A 21,021-nucleotide genomic window follows, 5' to 3' on the forward strand; every position below is an offset into this window, starting at 1 on the left:
ATAAAACATGCCATGATTTGAAAAACAGTAGAAATGGATTCCATTTTCTAATTTAAAATACTACAGTACAATAAAGGATAAATTTAACTAGACCGTAAGGCAGGGTGAGTGTGCCCTTAGGCAGAAGATTAAATAAAGAACCACATTACAGTATAAATAGGAAACCATGAAACAAGGGTGATAATGGTTTTTGGCACTTTTCATCTGTCTTGTACCTCAGTTACCAAATGCATGAAGACAAACTTGCACTGGCTTTACATTTCAGCAGCTCCATGACAGCAATTGTCTCCTATTATTTTGCACTTGTCTTATTACAAATTAGAGGAAAACCTGGCAGCTACATCATCCAAGAAAGAAACTTACAGTGTTTCGTGTTCAGTGGCTATTTATTCAGTTGGCACCAATGAACTTGGAAATAAGCTTTTTTTCACAATAGGTTTTTTTTTTATTTAAATTACTGCTGACATCATGTCCATGGAGTTTTCAAAAGCAATGGAAAACACCCACTGGGAGAGATTTGAAAGATCCAAGTGAGATCTTTAAAACTGAAATAGGGAATAGCATTCTCATATATAAAAATGTTAAGATGTGTATGTATAAGAAAGCAACCAAAAACTTTCTTGCAAAAGCACTCTCAAAGCATAGGTTGTGCCCAACATCTGCTATAATTGTGATAAAAAATATGGTCTCTTTCTTGCCATTATAAAGCTCAGGACTGGCTTACTGCAACATTCAGTCAAAAATTAGCAGGGTGACTGTCAGAAAAAAAATGTGGTGCTATAAGAATTTAGAGTTTCTCTTTATGCAATATATTCTGAATTAATTTGGATTATAAAATATCTTTTTTTTTTTGCATGAGAACATGTTGCTGAGGAAAAATACTGGATTTGCAGCCCTGAAGCTGAAATTATCTAACAATGCAGCAGATACAAATGAGGCAGTGCTTTCTCACTCCTACGCTATTCTGTTAAATTCACTCAGTTACATAAAAGAAGGTGGATAATTGAGGCTTTCAAACTCTCACAGAGTCTGCCACCAATGGTAACTACTTGTGATAACTGTCATTTTGTTCCACCAGGAATTTCAGGGAAATGTGTAGGTGAAAATCTGGCTCTGCTGAAGTCACTGGGGCTTTGCAATCAATGTCACCAGAAGTAGGAAATTACCAGTACCATGTAGGATAATTACATTCAGCTGACCCCAGGCTTTTAATTTGGTCAGCCAAAGGTATCAAGGAGCACACTGTTTTTTAGTCATTTGCCCTATGTTGAAATATTCCTTACTAAAGTGGTGTCCTAGAAATTATGAACTAAGTATGCTGATTAGTGTTGTGACACACTCATCGGGAAACTTAAGACAAAACATAAAAAATTCTTCAAAATCAGGCTCAAAGCAATGCTGCTGAAGTAGACCTCTAGCTATGTCCATGCACTGCAGGTGAGATGACTCATTTCACACATCACAGCTCATAAAGCTCATTAGTTCACAATGATGTACCCTATGCCTCATGTGGAGGATTTTCTGTTTTATGTCTGTTCACTCAGGTGTTCACAGACATCATCTGCTGACCATGGTGTTTAAATGTGTAAGAATTATGATGGAGTTTTCAGAAACTTTCAATGCAGTGTAAAAATCATTGCTTATCTGCTTCTATAGTAAGGAACAACTTTTCTGGGAACTTGGTTGGAATAGGCTATTGGGGCTTAAGAAGGCTCCATTTAGACAGACAAGAACTGACATGCTATAATGCAATCTTAGCATCACTTGATGCACTCATTTTCTGTCTTAAACATTGAAATCCTGTCCACTAATTATTTAAAAGCAAGACAACATGATAATATATGCCAGTGGAATAAGCGCATACATATTATTTCATAAGGAAACTGTTTTTGAATTGCTGTGGTGATGAAGCAAGAATTCAAGCATTGTTTTGTTCTTCAGTGATGAAGTCAAGAGATTTATTTATTTTGTCTTTGTAAAGTTGTGAACAAATTACGAACAGGAAAATCTGTTTATAAACTGTTTCTGTCACATGAAACAAGTGTCTTTATGGGATCCTTTGGAAACAGTGTCAAGCTGGTCTGCAAGCAGCTGCACACCTGTGCACCTTCTGAAGAACAAGTAGGTCCCAGAAAAAAGAAAATGGCAATGTGCACTGCATACCGAAAAACTCTGCACCCTTAGAAACATGCCATTCCAGAGAAGGTACACTTTCATTTGTGGAAGGATACAAAGTCAGCCCTTGAAATGCAATGCTTGGAGACAATATGCACCTCAGTCAGCAATTCGAAACTAAACCACTGTGCATCTACAGGAATATACACAGAACTTAAGACAGTGCAAATACAGTAACAGAAAATGTTATGTAAGTTTTCAAGCTACCAAGAGCAACAGTTTCTTTATTAATTCAGCATAAAAGATACATAAATCAAGTTATAATTTAGCTTGCAAGATTAAAATCAAGTTCTATAGCCACTAGCTGATGTATGTTTTTTAAAAAACCCAAACTTGTATTTATGTAGCTATTTTGTACACCAGTTGAGATTACTTGAAAAATAAGACAGGTATAAATTATGTTTTTAACCATACACACAAAGATTTCACATATGTAAACTAAACACTAAAAGAGAAGGCAGCCTGTAAGAATTTTTCTTTAGTTTATGTAAGACCTTACTGCCTGGTATATTAATGTATAAAATGTACCATTATTTCATTGTGGTAGTTTTAAACATGTAAAATGTCTCTTCTCCCATTTGGCCTCTAGCAAAGTAACAGATAAATGGGCTTTTAACACTCAACATAACAAGAACTAATCACCTTGATTTGGCTGATCTGTATGTCCAAACGAGATGATGATGTTTCCAAAGTTTCCAGTTCTTTTTCTTGTTCAACTATCCAGATGGACAGAGCTTCAAAATTATTGCCAAAATGATCCCACTTGTTTTTCACCATTTCCATGCTTTTAATACTAAAATTAACCAAATCAATTAGAGAGAATAAACAGTTTAATATAATGAAGCTGCTCATACTGTTGCTAAAATAAAAAATGGAACTTATTCAGTCTAAAAAAGGGTCATTTTAAAAAGCCCTCATTTTAGAGGACCAAGTTGTGCATTAAATTGCATGGTTCTCTCTTAGGCCATGCACCAGAAGTCAAATAATAGCATTAGCCATAGTGGGGACACTGAGAGGTAAAAGAAAGTACAGCTTCATTCATCAGCTGCACAAGAATCTCATCATAGCACGAAGAGAAAGGAAAAGGAACATCAACAGGATGAAATTTATATGAAATAATATGAAATTATGATTATATCAGAAATCTAAATATTTAGATAACTGAGTGCATAGGCGTTCATAATTTAGTCCCTAGGCCAGAATGATTAAAACCAGTGAAATGTGGACATACACATAGTCACCAATGCTTGACTGCTTTATTGATCTTGCTTTTTTGTAACAGCAATCTCACCATTTTACAGGAAGTTTGTGTTTGCTGTGGCAATGATTTCATATCAAGCCGAAGAATCAACAACAAATGTGACTCAACTCCCTCAGAGTTAATAGTTTTATATTCTTTGAAACATACATTATAGGTATGTTAAACAGAGACAGATTATGACTGATTCTTCTATGTCAAGGACTGCAAACAAAGCACCTTTTTTTTGTCACAAGTAAGAAGTCTAAGGCCATTATACAGGGCCTAACAGCATTAACTTCCAGTAACTTCCAAGTTTCTGCTCCTTTCAAGTAATTGAAACCAGTGCTAATGTAGGCCCTGCACACAGCTTGCAAAACACACATTTTCTATTTCACTGAAAATATTAAAGTTTCGTCATAAAAGTTTGAATATTACAAAATTTCAAAATACATTTTCCTTCTAAATATAGCCTAAAAACCATTCCATGGTAAAAAGTTTTAAACCTTTTTCCCCCCTCATTAAAGCTAGAGGAAGCTTTAAGAAAAGATGTAGCCTAAAAATGTAAAAATTGGCCTTTTAATTTTTTCTCATTTATTTTAAAAATTAAAAAAAAATAGGAATGTCAACAGCCATTTACTGATAAGAGTGCATGCAAATTCAAGTTATTTTTAGGAAAACAATGTGCAAAAATATTTCACTCAAGTCCAGCCCTTGAAAATACAGCTGGAAATCAGAACCAAAGGACCAAATCAGTGGCACGACTGCTGTTGTATGCCTTCGTTGTAGTTTAAGAAAGCCACAGATTGTAAAGAATATAATCCCAAACAAACTGCACAGCTTTGCACGATCTCCTTGGAAAACAGATGGGCTAAGTTCTTACAGTAGCTGACTGTGGAGCGCTGCTCAAACTTTCTTTTTCCTGTTCATCAGGATACTTATGCACCTTATGAGTTTGGAATACCTTCACTTTAAATTACTCAGCCAAGATTTTTATTGATGATGCAAGTTAAAATATAACCCTTACACACTTACTGTGAGTTCTGTAGATATACTATAGAGAGTTGTATGTATTTGCATCTTTTACAGAAGGTATTTAGCTTTTTATTATGTGTCACACACTGCCATAGACATTCTGTATAATCCATACATTCAACTAAAACTATTTCATACCTACATTGAAAGGCTATATCAATGATGACTTCCATTTAAAAATAGATGACTTAATTTAAAAAGTGAATATTCATTGTTGTATGGGTAAATTTCTTGGACTGAAAAATCACACTAGTTTTCTCTCTAATACTGGAGAAAACGATGTGTAAGAGATGGTAGAATTTGACTGCAAATCACTCTAACACTTTATATTGGAGAAAGCATTATATAGAAGGTCAGATCACCCTTTGCTGCACAGGCTAGTTATTCTGGTTTATAGCTGTTCTTTCATATCAGGAAGAAAATGACACTAAATTAAAATCAGATTAGCATGATGGTGGTCATTACAGGGGAAAAATCCCCAATTATTTGGGTATTGCCCTTTGGTCATATTCTCTATGACTTGTGTATGAGATCTAGTGTATGCAAAAATACTGATTTCATACATACATACAAATGTAGGTATATAGGGATATTGCAAGAATAGCAACATTCTGAATTTGAGTAACAAGTTCAATAACTGAATTACTCATTTGAGAGAAGGGATGAAATCTTTAGAAATACAAAAAGCTAAAAATATTTATCAAGCTTTCCTTGGAGTTTGAACGTTTCATTTTTAAAGAAAATCTGGAAAATGATGCCTTTTTTTTTTTTTTTCAGCAGAAGCAGCTTTTGATATTGCCCATGAAATACAATCTGGGCATTCACCTAAGATGAAGGCACTTCTTGACACTCCTATAGAGAAAGTGGAATACTGAAAACTGAGGCAAATGTGGTAAATGTGCTGTTCTAATACTCCAACTGAGATTTTTCTTTCCAAAAGAGTCCAGTACCTCAAGAATGAGCTCGATTATCCCTTCTTCACAAGACCAGGGCTTAAAGATAAGTGACTGGTTAAATATAACTAACTTTTATGAACTACATAGTATTAAAAGAAATACTACAAAGTATTAAAAGAAAATATTTTGTTTGCACACACTCTTTTGACGTATTTCGTACCATAACTTGGTTACTATGCCAGAGCAAGCAGTAAATGACAGAACTGATGAGACAACACAAAATGCTGACAAGGTATGCTAGAAATTTGATACAATCTTATAGTGAAGAATAAATATTAGGACTTGTTAAGAACATACTCTTCTTCAAGAGTAACTTCCACTTTTTTCACTTGTTCTTGGATTGATTTTGCCTGATGCTGAAGGGACTGCTTGTTCTTTGAACCAAGCTGTATCTCAGAGGAATTCTTCACCAAATTCTCAGCCTGTACTGCCATTGCTTCAGTTTGTTTAGAAAGTTCCTGTAAGGATGCAAGATGTATTAATACAGCTATAAAGAGTTTCATATAGTTACACAGAAAGTATTTTTCCTCAATGTTTGTGGTTGGAAAAAATTACCTGTGTCCTACATGTAATTTGAATGTGTAAATACATAAACACAATCTCTGAAGACAGTAAATTTTGTATTGCATTTAAGAAAAGTTCTTTTGAGCAAACTAGATTGAATTAAATTTACCAAGGGAAGCTTTATGTGCAAAATTTTTTAAGTCAAAAAATCAAAGTTTCTTCTATACCTCTTCAAGAAATTTATTTTTGCATTGCAGAAATTATATGCATCTTTACTTAATTTTTAAATCTTACCATTTACAAAGTGGATTTTGTGGTATCTCATATTTTGTATTTTCACTTTGATTAGCACCTATTTTCTGTCAGAAACATTAAACCCCCACACCAGAACAATGGATGCTGAGTATAATCAAGGTAGGTATAATTTATTATTGGCTTCACCAAGGGTTAACAGCAGTGTGTAAACCATGGCACTTAGGAAAAACAAGCACTATAATTACTTCCATAGTAGTAAATAAAATGGGCTGGGATAATTCTGTGTTACTAAGGGCAAATGGCATGTTATGGCTTATGTCCATGGGGTAGAAGTCTCTCCTTTTTCTTCTCAGGGCTAAGAGTGCTATTTGTGACATTCCACACAACCTTGCCAAAGTGCACCCTATTAATGTTGATATGCAAGTGCTCAACACTGGATTACCAGCATAGATGATTATTGAGCATAAAATGGGAAGTCCTCAAAATATTATTAACTTTCATACGTATGCTTCAGATGCAGACTTAGAGAAATCATTCACTTTTTTTTAATAAAATGACTTTTTACCTCTGAACAGTTTATGCAGTCTCTCATCTGTATATGCAATTTACACCAGCGTTAACAGGAAACCATGCAAAGATTGAAGGCAATACACCCAGCACAAGTCGACAGGCAAGGCAGAAAGATACCTCAGTTCCTGCATTTCACACAGTCAGTACCTTGGTCTGATCCAGTTCTGAGGAGAGGCTCTCTAAACTGCTGAAGTTTAAGATACGTTCAAGTACAGAGCTTGCTTGATTGAGATATTTTACTACTGTTTCTTTGTCTCTTTCAAACTGCTCCCATTTATTTATTGTGACCTAAAAATCAGACAAACAAAATGAAAAAGGAACACAAAGAGATCAAAGGGGAGAAAACAAGATTTCCATTGTACATTACTGAAAAAGGAAAAACGAGAGAATCTTGACATAAATTAAAATAATTTTTCCTGAGAAGCCATCTACTCAACAGTGAGTAGATGAAACTCTTCTAAACCAAATAAAACTTTTTTCCTTGAATTTTCATTGATTCATACTATGCTGTGCTAAAAAAGAACTGTTCTCTAAGTTGCCAGCAACATTTAAATCTTATATTTGAATGTCCTGTAAGAAGTCTGAAGTAATACATGCAAAGACTTATGGTGACAAGTAGTCAAAAATATCAAAAGGATTTTCAAATTCTTTAATGAAATAAATTACAGTAAAATGGTAGAAGAAAATCCCTACTCATAGGAAAATCACACATAAGGACCTATCTGGTCTCTTCTGATAATGTAGAATTTTGATTAACATACAGCATTAAATTACCAGTCATAAGAACTATGACAGCTTAAACAATTATTTTCTTGATTCTGAAGCTCAGATTAAGACTTTATATATGGGAATTCTTAGAGAAAAAATGGGTTTCAATAATAAATGCTTACATTAAGAAGTTATTTGAGGTTTATTGATTGTGTTTCTCATCTTGTGTTTTCTCATGGGAAATAGTTTCGGTGACTTTAAATGTTTGGATGGAATAGCAGCCATTTAGATTAACATTCTGCTTAGAAAAATGTAAAGGGCAAACCACATACGGGTGCAAGAAGCTATAAATTCTAATCCCTGTTCAGTCAGTGATTATTTATACAAGCTGAAACAATCCATTTGATTTCCCTGTGACTTTCTCCTTCCGTCTTTAAATTTAGGATCACAGCATATATTTCACACAGTAGTTGTGAGGATTATATTTGCCCATCAGGTGTTACTAACCTAATATCCAGCCTAAGGAAACTCAACTAAAGAGCAATGTCATCTTTAGTAACCAGAAAAGAGACATCTAAAAATTAATTCATGGATAAATTATTTAAAACTGTTAACTATTATGACTGAATAGTTGGGATGTTTAAACACTTCCAGACAGAATGCTATTTCTTTATTATTTAAGAGGTATACAGTAGCTTCAAGAAGTTTTCATAGAAGTACTGATCATGAAATCCCCAAGGACCAAGAGTCAGAGGTGAGAAAATGAGGTTTTGATATTAAAAAAAGTTGGGTATTACTAAGTTAAAAAAAAAAAAAAAAAGAAGAGGAAGAAGAAAGCATGAGGTCTTATTTCCATGTGCAAATGACCCACCTGCAGTTGCTCTTCCCGTTTCTCCATAGTCTGCTGCATGTTCTCCAATGTTCCCTCTAATTTTTGTAAATCCTCTCGTACTGTGCTGGGCAGTCCACCTTCAATCTGCAACCGCTTGGCTTGGGAGATCTGCTTTTGCACATCTTGCCTTTTTGCACGGAGTCTCCTTGTCCTTTGCTAAAAGGATTCACCCAACAGGAATGATTAGACTTCTTAGCCCTAATGGGAAACCAGCACAATGCAGTCCCTTTCTGGTTTTGCAGGGGCATGCAGTGAGAGTAAGAGGCAAAGGGATAAACGGGCAAGTATCCTTGAGACTCTCACATACTCATCAAGTATATGCCCTGGCTTCCAAAATGTCAAATGCCACCCTTTTGTGGCATATGCATGTGAGAAAAAGAGTAGAAATGTGGCCATTTATCCAAAGCATATTTGAGAAAGCAGAAGCTGCAGCAGTTGAGCGACCACAGCAGGAGTCACAGGTTCATGTATTCCTCATTACTGCATCCAGGTCTGCTCTGCACTCTTGAGGCACAGGTTGGAGCCTCAGATTGAACAAAGCAATACATCAGCCTTATAGAGAGCAGTAGGGGATTGGCTAAGTTGTGTTACTCTGTCCTGGACATGTTTTGATCTGTAGCACTATCAGAAATTCCTAAGAATACATCTTTCTAACGTGCCTGACCCACGCCAGCCTTGCTAGGTGAACTCACAGCTAGCTCAATTCTGCTCTAGGTACCTTCAGGTCTGTGTCAAAGTGTGTTTCCACCTTGACAGACTCCACACCCAAGAAAAAGAACTCAAGGAGAAGTTAACTATTTCTACTACCTCTCCTAAAATGGATAAGGAATGTAGACTATTTAAAGAATGAATACGAACCTTAACACATACCCAAAGAGTTTAGATAAGACACAGGTAAGACTTGGTAGTGGCTTGGTCAGACAGTAAGCTGTCTGACTCCACAGAAATAAATGTTAAACACTTAAATAATGCTCAAACATTGGCAGTAAATGACTCCTCATTAGCTTTGAGCAGCTCACGAAGTTAAATTCCCATATTTGGCCTTAAAAGCTGTGATTCTTGCTGTATGCAAGCCATACCATTGATTATTACTGTAGCCTGTAGATGTTTTGATCCATTATTAGTGCATAAAAAACCTCCTGTTCTACTCCCACAGAATGGAGGCCCATCTGTCACAAAAAACAGCTATCCAGAGGAGATAAGGCTAGAGGAACACCTTCCCTCCAACATTTAGAGTCAGGGCCACATCAAACTGGTAAAATAAAGAAATTTCCAAAGCCAGAATTGTGCCAAATTTACCATGATTGAATCTGAAACTCAAGCTATAAAAAGATAGAAAGATAGAGTCTACATATTTGCAGAATACACTTACCCAAAATTAAAAGTAAATGAAGCTTGTTTTTCAGGTGTTTTGTGCTCCAAAACCCCATATGAAATAAAAGTTGACATTTAACATTTAAAAAATACTGAAAACATTTTTCATTAAAAGAAATCAATATTAGGCCATATAGGACTACTTCTGTTGTAATTCTTCCAAGTTTAAATATAAAGATTTATGTTACTGGACATAACAAAATTTTGTAATTACATTAATTCTTTTGAAAAAAATTGGATATGGACATGAGTAATTGCCCTACCTGATGATGAAGCAGTAATTGCTGGGCTTGTAATAAACTTTCTGTATCCAGGATCTTTTCAGCTTCTGCTTGGACTTCTTTAGAATTGTTAATTAACTCTTCAATTGCACTTTTAACTTCTTCTTTGTACTGGACACAGTCTCCAACAGCACCTAAGGTATTTTCAATCTAAAATTACAGATAACTTTAAGTATTTCACGTTGAAAGACACATCTATATTTTAAGGGTACATTTATGTTTGGAATACTTTTTCAAAAATACAGTATCTTTTTAAAATTCAAACAATTTTTATCTCCAGCATTTTTGACACCTTTAAATTTACATTGAAAAAGTGTCTTTAGACTTAAAATGTGACTGAGGAGACCTTTGTCTTGTTCAAACATACTCCCTATTACACTGCCATATGAAAAAAAGCCATCTGTGACAGCTACTTATTGGTGATCACTTAGAAAACACGCACTCTCCTTATCTTTGCAGGCTGACCCAGATTCCAAAACACCTGCACTACTCAACACACAAAAAAATTTTGCTGCCATTTGGCCTGTCTTGAGCAGTGTATTGGTGAATCACAAATACATTAAAGTGCTCAGTTACCCCGGTTTTATGGACCACAGTGTGTATGTGGTGCAGTATCCAGTCTCAGCGCACAGAATTTTGTGAAGAAAGAGGTATCCATTCAACATACCAGAAAGTTCTCCTCCATTTGCATGATTCAGCTGAATACTTGTAGCTGATTTTCAGGCTCTGTTCATCATATAGTTCCTATGTTTTAAGGTTTTAATCATCAACTATTCTAGATCCTTTTCTTTTTCTTTTTCCTGTTCTTTTCCTTCTTTTTTTTTTTTTTTTTACTTAAACCATTCACTTCCTGGTTATATAAATGTTTAGGTTTCACTCTCCAAAACTATTGCTGAACTCTGGCCATACCCAGTATCAGTCTTTGTTTAAACAGACTCATCTACCTGATTAACAAGCTCTATAAATACTATTCAGACTTTTAAGAATCAGTAGTCTTTTAACTATAGTATAGAGTGCCACTTAGATTATGCTTTTAGATTCAAACCAAGTATAGATTTGACCCCTTGTTTTCTTATATTACCATCATTAACTTATTCTCATTAACTTACCCTTAGTTCTGCCTTTCAGAGGAAACAAAAAGCAAAAGTAATTAAGCTCCAAAAAACTGTCCCCCAAAAAACTGAAACAAATATAGTATCTTAGGCTTTTTACAGTCGGTTGGAAATTACATCTCTTGCCCAGACTTTCCGAACACAGTTTTCACACCACAGAAGTTTAGAGATGCTTCAATAAATACACAGAAATTTTATACATTTGAAACCTCTGTAAGGCCTCCACAAGAACTGACATTAACAATGAAATTTGAAGTCTGAACTCTGAGCTCTTTCTCTCTCCTGAAGTCTTTTTTTTTTTTTTTTCCTTAAGTGGGTCTATTCCATCTTAGAATGCTCTAAGATGCTCTAAGTTTCACCTGATTTTTCTTTTAACTGAATGAACTGTGAAGCAGTAAGTTCCCTGAGAGCCCACAGAACTCAAGGGTTCACTGGTTCTGAGAGGTTTTGCTTGTTACAAATTAGAAATTTCCCATAATTTCCACAGTTACAGCATCTCATTTTCATTCAGGCCTCGGAGAACTGCAGCCTTTTCCTGCAAATTCAGGGTGTGATACACATCCTTAATGACTAGAAATGACCTCAAAGTAGTGCTTTATTTCAGCATAGAAGATAAATGAACCAAGATTAAAGTGCAATTCTGTATCCACTAGCTGATGTACATCATGGTTTTGACAATGTTCAGTACGAACTGATTTAAAAAACCGAAAAATATGGACATTTTGATTCCAGAAACATTTATTAAGATACTTTCCAATTCTGCAAAGGGAAAAGATCCACTATAATAATGTCTATATTTTTTGCCTGCTACTCTCAGTGCTTTGCTACTAATGGAGTACAAATTAATTTTTCCTTGCTGAAGACTTGCAGCTTAATTGAAAAAAAACCACAGCAGGGAACTTGTGCATGTGAAGCCATGATTGATTTCATTTCATGTGACACTGGAAATGGAGAGTTCTTGTGTCCCTTGTACTGTACCTCAGCCAGCAAATCTAGAAGTCTCTTAAAGTCACTGGAAAGTTTACAAAACTCATCCTCTGTCTCTTTGGCCTCCAAATCAGGACAAAGTGCAGTCAAAACAGCAACTCTAGATTTCAGCCAGCTGTGATTTTCTCCATGCTTGTGAATATGCTTCCTAATTTCCTACAGAAAAAAATCAAAACATATTTGCTTCGAAGATACAAAATACATCCATAACTGACATTCACGGCATCAGTTCAAAGAATAGCATTGTAAACAGAGTACTTTTATCTTGAAACACTAGAAATGTAGTATTTTTCTATTTGCATACCCTATCAGATTCTATTCCAGTCAATGGCTGGAATTTTGCAATTCTTCCACAGACTTTACTCCACTGCTAATTAAACTGTTCTTTACTTAGTAGTGCAGTACTTTTCCCTCACAAACATTTTTACTTACAAATAGATAGATAGAAGGCAAGTACCACATATATGTTTTCCATATATTGACCATATTTCTTAGTTGCAATTTAAATCTGAATTGCTGACTTTCCCAAATATGTAATTTCATGCAATATAGTTCTGTGTAATTCTTTTTCTATTTAAATAGCTTTTTTCCCCCTCCTCTTTTTACCCAGTAGTTCAACTGTGTCTTTGTGGCAGTGCTGAAGAGATGTTGGCAGCAGTGAAACTATGTGAGTAATCAGACTTTTTGAAGCAGAAGCCCCCATTAAGCTAAAGATCTATCAGTTTTATCAAGGCCATCCTAATAATGTTTCTCCATATAGTTAGATGCATAACCTGCTCATGAATTTCACATAAATACCTACAGTATGTAGGTGCTCCCAGTATGTGAAATTAAAAAAAAAAAACCAGAAAGAAGGGTCAAGTTGGGCACCAAGAGACCCAATAAATTATTGCTTAAAACTAATTTAACTAACCAACTCAATCTACAGCTATTCTATCACTCTGGTACCAGTGCCAAAGTGAATGGTAGAATATTTTTTCCTCCCCTGTTATACTACTGTAGAAGAGAACTTTTGGAATAGATTTCCTTAAATTTAAGTAATTAAATGTAACATCATTCAAAAACCTGCAATCCAGAAATTTTTGCTTTTCTTTGAGCAGCACTTTTAACTCTGCATGCAATAAGATGATGGGCAAATATTTATTCTATCTGCCCCTCTATTTTTAATGTTCTAAACATAGAGGGAAAGGGACCTGTCACTCTCTAAATTATTAAAAGTAAGAACTTCTGCCTCACTTTGCTATAACATGCAACTTTCTCCTGGTAATGTTTTTAAGAATACCAGGAATCAATAGAGCTACTATGGTCTCTGTAGTAAAACAGTTGCACTACTTTGGAGCAGAATTTTATCCAGAGTCCCAGTAGCAATAACCATAGCTTTGTTAGAATATAAGCTAAGAGCTCACCCCCACAGATGCTTTACACTGCTTGTATTTGGCAGTATCATTAACATTTTCCTTTATCTTCTTTAGCTCTCTTTCTGTTGATGAAATCCAGTTTGCCAATTCAGAAAATCTGAAATAAGACATCACAGGATGAAAAAAAAAAAAAAAGAAAAAGATTAGACAAAAATTGCCACCACGAAACAATAACCTCTTAAGTGTAAGCAGAAAATTATAAAATCCACTCAAAGCCCCAGTATACTTTGTGAAATTACTACAAAAAGTATAGTTTTCTACTTGAAGCTAAGATCACAGTATCATTTTTTACATGGTACTGATCTATGGCAACACATAGAGGAGTGACCATGCACAAGGCTCTGCAAGACCCAGGTAGGAATTGAGGTGACACCTGCTCTTATAGCCCTTCCAGGTGTCCGAGTGCTCTGTTAGCTTTATGTATGTGCTGTCTATCTGGGATTTCAGATCCTTCAGGATTCGGTGGCTGCTTTCCAATGTACCCCTCACTGGATCAGAGACTGGCAGTTTTTGGCACAGTTCTTCAATTCGTTGTAGCCTTTTCTCACACAGGTGGTAAGATCCCTTATCACCAAAGAACAACTGATGGAAGACAAAGCAGAAAATTCAATAAAATTACAAACTGGAAGAAATTACGAAGCCTATCTATATACTTTTCATAAACTACTAAATTAAAATAAAATTTTTCGTTTAAGATCTCAAGAACTGATCTGACATAAGCTGGACACAAAGAGTTTGGTGGCTTAAGAGTTAGTCAGAACTTCTGTTTATTATTGACACTGAAATGTATTTCTGTACATGCCCCCAAGGAGGCATGTAACTCATACCATGTGTTCCTTGATCATTTTTTCATTGCCTTCTCTTGATAACACCTTGTTCTGCCGAGCTAGTTCAGCTTTGCACTCCTCCACTGTCACCAGGAACTTGCTTTTCTGTACTTCAATTTTCAAGTGGATCAAATGATATGGGGCTTCTGTTTGAAGATCCTACACACCCACAGGGGCAATAAAGAAGCACGGAGATAAAACACTACTCACACTACTTCAGTAAATTTGCTACAAATAAATAATCTAAAACCCAATAATATAGAAAATAAAACATACATGTTCAAGAACAGATAAGGGTTGTCCGTATTTGCTTTGTTACCAATGTCTTAGTTTTATCAAAAGGTCCTAAGTTGCGAACAAAATGCCCATGTATAAGGCACATTACAGAGACATCTTCATTCTTGGCAGGCCATAGCAAATATTCCAGTATAAAATAGTATTCACAACGGTTTCCAGAGGTTTCTGCCTGTCTGCTAGTGAGACCACTCATCCATCACTCCAGCTTTGACCAGCAACATGGTGTAGCAGGCAATAAATTCCACAGCTGGTGAGCAAAGTTAGTTGTTGGAGTCTTTGGCAGAAGACAAAATTTAAGTTGATAGCCTGATGTCTTACAAATTTGGGTGGGTTTTTTTGCTTGGGAAAGTAACTAACATTAAGAAATGTTCTTAACACAGGTATCATTATGGCTGTATGTAGTGGGGGAAGATAAGATTTTATAATTAATTTCTCACATTTCTTGATTTTACTTAACAGGGTTTTTTCAAGAGGCCATTTGTAGGTGTAGCTGCATCTAATATTGTAAAATACTTTTTTTCCCCCTTTTTCCAATTGTATGCAAAGCCAAATAATACAAATTAATTTGTTTTCTTTTAATTTTTTTTCAATATATAGGTCATACAGAAACTTTCCAAAACTAAGATTTACAATGTCCAGAGATGTCATTCACTAACCTTCCACTGCCTATGGAGTTTCCTCACAGCTTCCTGCAGGCTGTGTTGCTCTTGTTCTGGAAGGATGTCAGTAAGTTCATCACACGCTTTCAGAAAGGCATTTAGGACTCTCTGATCCAACTGGCTGAAAAATTCCTGAAGCGGAGGCAGAAAGTGAGAAGGTGAGAGAAGAAGCTGGATATTGATATTGGATATTGGTAACCTGCCAGCACAAAGTTCCCTAACACTCTCTAAGTTTCAATGTTACTTCTGTTTCATTGAAGAACTGATGTTTGAGTTAAGGAAATAACTATTTCTAGACAAAGTCTGGCAAATTAATTTATTCTCAGCCAGTACACTGAGATGGTATTTTAACAAGAATGCATTTCAAAGCTACATGCATAAGTTACGATTATAATACAGACACATATATTTATCTAAAAAAAGAGCAGCAGATGTGTGAGATTGTCAAAATATAGTGTTCTAACTCTCTGTGGTTCTACTGAAAACCCCATCCTAATTTCTATGGGTTTTTTTCACTTTCTGATAGCTTACATCCAATCTTACATCAATAAGACAGCTGATCATTTTCCTTTTTGTTTTCCAGTCTTAACATTAGCTTGACCTGATCTGTATCACTTCTACACATGCAAGAAATCCACAGCAGTTTTAGAATTAAGTAGGCTTTTATGTCATGCACTCAAAGATTTCCATGAGGAAGGTCAGGGAATTTACTCACGCTATGTTTCCTGAGAAGTTCTTCAGGATTTCCTTTTTCTTTTAAGCAACAATTGGCAATCTGTATTACCTTCTCCAGTTCTGCTCTAGACTCCTCAAATTTCTTCATCAAACGGCTATTTGCTTCTATGTTTTTTCTCCACTCACCAGCTTTCCTGACCATATTCTGAGTTACAAGCAAAGAAAATGAGCTGGCAATTTCACAGTGAGTTTTATTTGCTCTCTTTTACCATGATCTTACAAAACATGCATTTAATTTGTGTCACTTTTAAATATATGCTTTTCACCATGCTTCTCCCTCTCATGCTCCCATTTTCCCAATTTTTAATACTGAGGCTTGTGCTAATGTCATAATTCAAATAAAAATTAGTAGATTAGATGTCTCTGATATTTTCAGAATGCCTCTGCCATTTGATTAGTGAGTTTCTTTCCTAAAGCCTGCTTTCAAATGTAAAGCATTTGGTATGATCAGAAGCTTGCCATTTCATTTTTCTGGCATCAAACTACCTCCCCTAACACAACTCAAAGTAAAGGTGGTTTGACCCATGGATCCAATCAGTTCCATGTTACAGATCTTCTGACCTGGAGGAGGTTTGTATGATTATCACACTAGTATATGTAACCAGGCGCAAAGCTGCTTAGAAGACAGCAAATTTTATGGTTTAGCTGCTGAAATCCTCATTTTGCAACCTTAGTCACAGCTCTTCCATTAGTCTGCTTTTTAGTCCGTCCCCGTGCACTGCAATATTCAGTGGTTACAATTTCATGAGCAAGTTAGAAAATTTACCAGGAGAAATGACCAGTTCAGCACTTTAACTGCTGCAAGGTAGTTGCAGCACTGCTCACTGTACATCCCCTTCACCATCCTCATTGATTGCAAACCTCAGCGTAAGGAATTCTAATGAGTTTACCCAGCCAGCTAATCAAATCTGTAGTTCTCAACTTAAACATCTTGATAAATATTTTTAAATTTTTCTGATGAAAATATCTTCATAACAATAGAATTGTATAGAGATGTATTCTTTACACAAAAAACTGCCAGTTTCCAGTATTTTACCTCTAGGTATGTCACACTTTGTATGATTATACTCTATTTTTTAGGTTTATTTTCTAACACATAAAGAGGTAAACCACCATGCAACTTTATAGAAACAGAGTAATTATTGTTGAACATGGTAAATTCACCAAGCTACAAGTGCATCTGCTTTTGCTACAATAAGCTAAACTTAAAACAATTGTTTTTACATTATGAATCAACCACAATTTATCTTTAGGTACACTCCACAAAATACAATAGAAATTTCAAAATTCACTTCTCAGAGAGAGCTATTTACTGATAGGTGATTTTCTGTAGTTTAGAATTCAGCTTGGATAGCTTTATACTGAACAATAATCGCCTGAAAATAAATGTAATAGAACCCATTATGTGGAAATCAGACTCTAAGACAGTCACAGAATCACTGAACATTGTTTGAACTGACACATAAAGATCACTGAGTTCATCTCTGGCTCTGTACCACGTGTAATGGCTAATTTCATTTTAGAGTGGGGCTAGACTGGGGCTGAACAGCCCCAAAAATAGCAGTAATAACTGATAATTACAACAGGTAATGGGGAATATAATCCAAATGCCACATCTCTGCATTAAACAATGAAACATATTTGCAACCTTCTATATTCACAATCCACTGCATTTTCTGAGGAAACATAAAGCCCAGCAATAGTAGCATGTGCAAAAGTTTCCATCTTCCATGCTTTGTGTGAAAGGGAATGTATGGGAATATAGAAGCAAATAATTAGCCAAGATAATGAAGTCAGGAGAAACCAAAAAACAGTGCAGCCCTAACAGTAGGATTTCAGGTTCCTCAATCCGAAGGAGCCTGGGGCATGTGAAAGTTCTCTTAAATACCAGGTTCCTCTGTGGCAGGCTCACCTCTGAATAAGTGCATGGAGAACAAGACTGTCAGTCCCCTGACCACTTATTACCTAATAAAGACAATCTTTAATTAATAACTTGACACCAGAGAGGAGAGTTATCCAGGAGAGTAGCTACAGAGTGATGAAATGTAGCTACAGTAGGATGGATCAGCTGCATATGAACAAATTTTCAGAAACATGCACCAAAGTATGGCATTTTTACCTGAAAAGTAATCTGAACTTGTGTTGCTTTCTTCTGAAATGTTGACTGATGGAAATGCTGTAACACTTCAGTCGAAGCCACACACTGAAGGATACTCTGACTATTTCTCTCAATCAGGGACACATCTTTCTTGCAGTTTTCTTGATAAGCTACCAAATCCTGAAAGAAAAAAACATATATCCACCCTGGCCAGGGACAATGAGGAGGAAAGTTTGGCAAAATAACAGGAAGATGCTTTTTGACAGTAAGGGCAAAAGGGATGAGGTCAAAGGACCATGGCAAACAGACTGCACAAAGTATTACATGGAGTAACACAGACAACACAACTTTCTCTTTGAACTCAAACTCCAAATAGATCTCTAGTTATTCATGAAACAATACACAGACATATAACCAAGCCCTTTGTCTCTTCAGTAGAGAATGTAGATCAATGCACTGTCCTGTGATTTAATTTTATGGTATTTCTATATTTATTGCATAATCTAAGTAACCAACAGTGACATCAACGAACATAGGAATGACAGCTCTCAGTAGCTGGTTGAGATCTCAACATTCCTTGCCTTTCAATAAATTAATCCTTCATGTCAGCTTTTGGAATTCAGATTTCATTATAAATTGCATTAAGTAATGAGAAATATACGTAAAAAAAAAAAAAAAGAGAGAAAAAGAAAACATGCATGAAGTAGTAAAGGCTGAAAAAAGGTTTTAAAAATCCTATTTTCATTTAACTTTCCAAGAGAGTTCTGACTAGCTCTGAATTCCTCCAGAGAGAAGTGTTTATTGGCCATGTAGAAAAGTTAATGTTATATTGCAATTCACTTCAAAGAAACCACTTTTCCAAGCCTCTAATACACTTCCGTAATTGTCCAAGGAAACATCTGCTTAATAAAAAACCCAATATATTTCTATTACTTCAGTCCAATTTCCACTAGATTAAAAAAAAAAAAAAAATCTTATGTTTACTTCCTGGATTGAAACCAAGGGCACTAGAGAGGAACACAAGTTTCAATCTTTTTATATTTACGCCTAGCTGACTTTAGGATAAGGCTACATCTGTTGCCTGAATATGAGCAAATATCTGCTCAGCTTACAGAGTTGCAATCCAAATTCCTAGAGAGATAATTGTAAATACTCAGAGGCAGCAGACCTTTGTAGGATGTTTCTGAAACTTACTTGGGCTTTTTGTTTAAGAACAGTTGTGGGTTGTGCTTCAGGATCCAGGATAGAAATTATTTCATTTACTTTTTCAAGAGATTCATAAAAATGTGTGATTTGCTTCTCCAGTTCTTCCAGTGGAGACAGCAGACGTTGGCATTCATACAGCAGGGCACAGGAATGCTCCTTAACCTTTTGGTCAGGAAAAAGTTATTGAAAAAGTTGTAAAATTCAATAAATAGCAACTTTTTCTGCATGTAGGTTTACATAATTGCTACCTACTCTTTTTCAAGATAGAGCAGTCCTGATCCTGTATTACTTCTAAAGAAAAGAGTATTAAATTTAAGGATGGTTGTCTTAGCATTTAAAAGAAACAACATCTTCACCCTGAATCAATTGTTACAACTACATATTTGTTCAAATGCATATATGTGAGAATTTGTGTACAGGAGCCTACTATTTATTAGTTCAACAGTCAACAACAAGTAGTAAAAAAAAGTATTCTGCAACCTTGCCCAGCTGCTCCTTGAGCCGTGCCGAAGTTCCCAGCATTTCATTCGCTTCCTCTTGGGAAACTTCTTTTGTAATAAGTTGCACCGTTCTTGTAACTGCTTTATACTGAGCTTCCATGGCAGGCAATTTCTGCTTGATATTCTGAAACAAGTGTTTCAAAAAATATTTCAGCACTAGTATTTGTGCGTTCATGGGAGATAAAAGACCGATAAATGATATATATTCTAAGTATCAATTATTTTCATCACTGATTTTAGTGAACACTGGATCATGTTTCAAATGCATGAAAACTGAGCCAAAGAGTATCAGTCAACTCACCTGAATGCGATTTGAAACTACAAAGAAAGAAATATCTAGTAAGACAGTGTTTTGGAAATTTGCTCTAAAAATGTCACTAATAGAATACAATGATAAATATTTTAGCTATAGCTGAAATAATACAAAAAAAAAAAATCCACCACTGGTAAAAAAACCCAGTTAATAATGGGAATGTATACTAAAGTAATTTTATGCTATCAGAATTAAATAGTTGCAAGTTTATTTCTTTTGAAGGAGGAAGAAGGAAACTAAAGGAAGAAACTTACTTCTAAATCTTGTATAAAACTTTTGACATCAAGAAAGGACACTTCTACAGGGACTGAAAATTTCTTATTGCTTCCATCAATAAAAGCTGTCAAATGGGCAATGCCATCCACATACTCCTTCCTCATTTTGTCCAGTTCATCTGCTCGAGCATACTAAAAAAAGGAAAGCAAAAAAAAGCCCCACCCCAAATTAGATATCCAGCAATTAAGTAATGATTTAGGAGAATTAGTATGTTTTCAGTGCAATTTTTTGCTGGAAAAATTATATTCAATGAAATACAATATGATGGAAACTAATCTTCTAAACTCATCATGTGCCTTAGTTTCAGTAGTAATGATGCTAAAATGAACAGCATGCATACAGGAGGTCAGCCTCTTTTACGAACAGGGAATGCCAGACTCATTTGTTTCTACTCTAGAACCAACAGTTCAATTCATTTCTCACTACCTACAATATCAATTTTGACAATTCAGCAAAGAGAGTAGAACAGGAAAAGCCTAGAAAAGCTGAAGGATAAGGGAGATCTTAATAAAGGAATGCTGGCCAGGGGAAGGGGAAACATATGTCTTACAAAGTAGAAAGAGCTGTATGACAGAAATGTTGAAAAAGCCAGTGAGAAAAAAACCC

At 35.4% G+C, this 21,021-nt stretch overlaps 1 protein-coding gene across 18 annotated transcripts in view; it reads right to left on the reverse strand.

The window, feature by feature from the left end:
- The window catches only part of SYNE1 (spectrin repeat containing nuclear envelope protein 1), a 294,381-nt gene that overhangs the window by 177,950 nt on the left and 95,410 nt on the right, over positions 1-21,021 (reverse strand). For all 18 annotated transcript variants that reach the window (XM_042016475.1, XM_042016490.1, XM_042016480.1 and 15 more), the window contains 15 exons: positions 20,394-20,546; positions 19,807-19,950; positions 19,315-19,488; positions 18,142-18,300; positions 16,003-16,167; positions 15,285-15,419; positions 14,332-14,490; positions 13,878-14,086; positions 13,493-13,601; positions 12,078-12,242; positions 9,970-10,137; positions 8,312-8,488; positions 6,880-7,020; positions 5,701-5,861; positions 2,818-2,968 (listed from right to left, as the gene is read on the reverse strand). In XM_042016475.1, the coding sequence (XP_041872409.1) occupies positions 2,818-2,968; positions 5,701-5,861; positions 6,880-7,020; positions 8,312-8,488; positions 9,970-10,137; positions 12,078-12,242; positions 13,493-13,601; positions 13,878-14,086; positions 14,332-14,490; positions 15,285-15,419; positions 16,003-16,167; positions 18,142-18,300; positions 19,315-19,488; positions 19,807-19,950; positions 20,394-20,546 (2,370 nt within the window). The remainder of the gene's footprint in view (positions 1-2,817; positions 2,969-5,700; positions 5,862-6,879; positions 7,021-8,311; positions 8,489-9,969; positions 10,138-12,077; positions 12,243-13,492; positions 13,602-13,877; positions 14,087-14,331; positions 14,491-15,284; positions 15,420-16,002; positions 16,168-18,141; positions 18,301-19,314; positions 19,489-19,806; positions 19,951-20,393; positions 20,547-21,021) is intronic.

Source organism: Corvus kubaryi, unplaced genomic scaffold (assembly GCF_017639235.1).
Source record: "Corvus kubaryi isolate FWS band 111438036 unplaced genomic scaffold, C.kubaryi_AGA036_p1.0 split3-73, whole genome shotgun sequence".
Classification (NCBI taxonomy): Eukaryota; Metazoa; Chordata; class Aves; order Passeriformes; family Corvidae; genus Corvus; species Corvus kubaryi.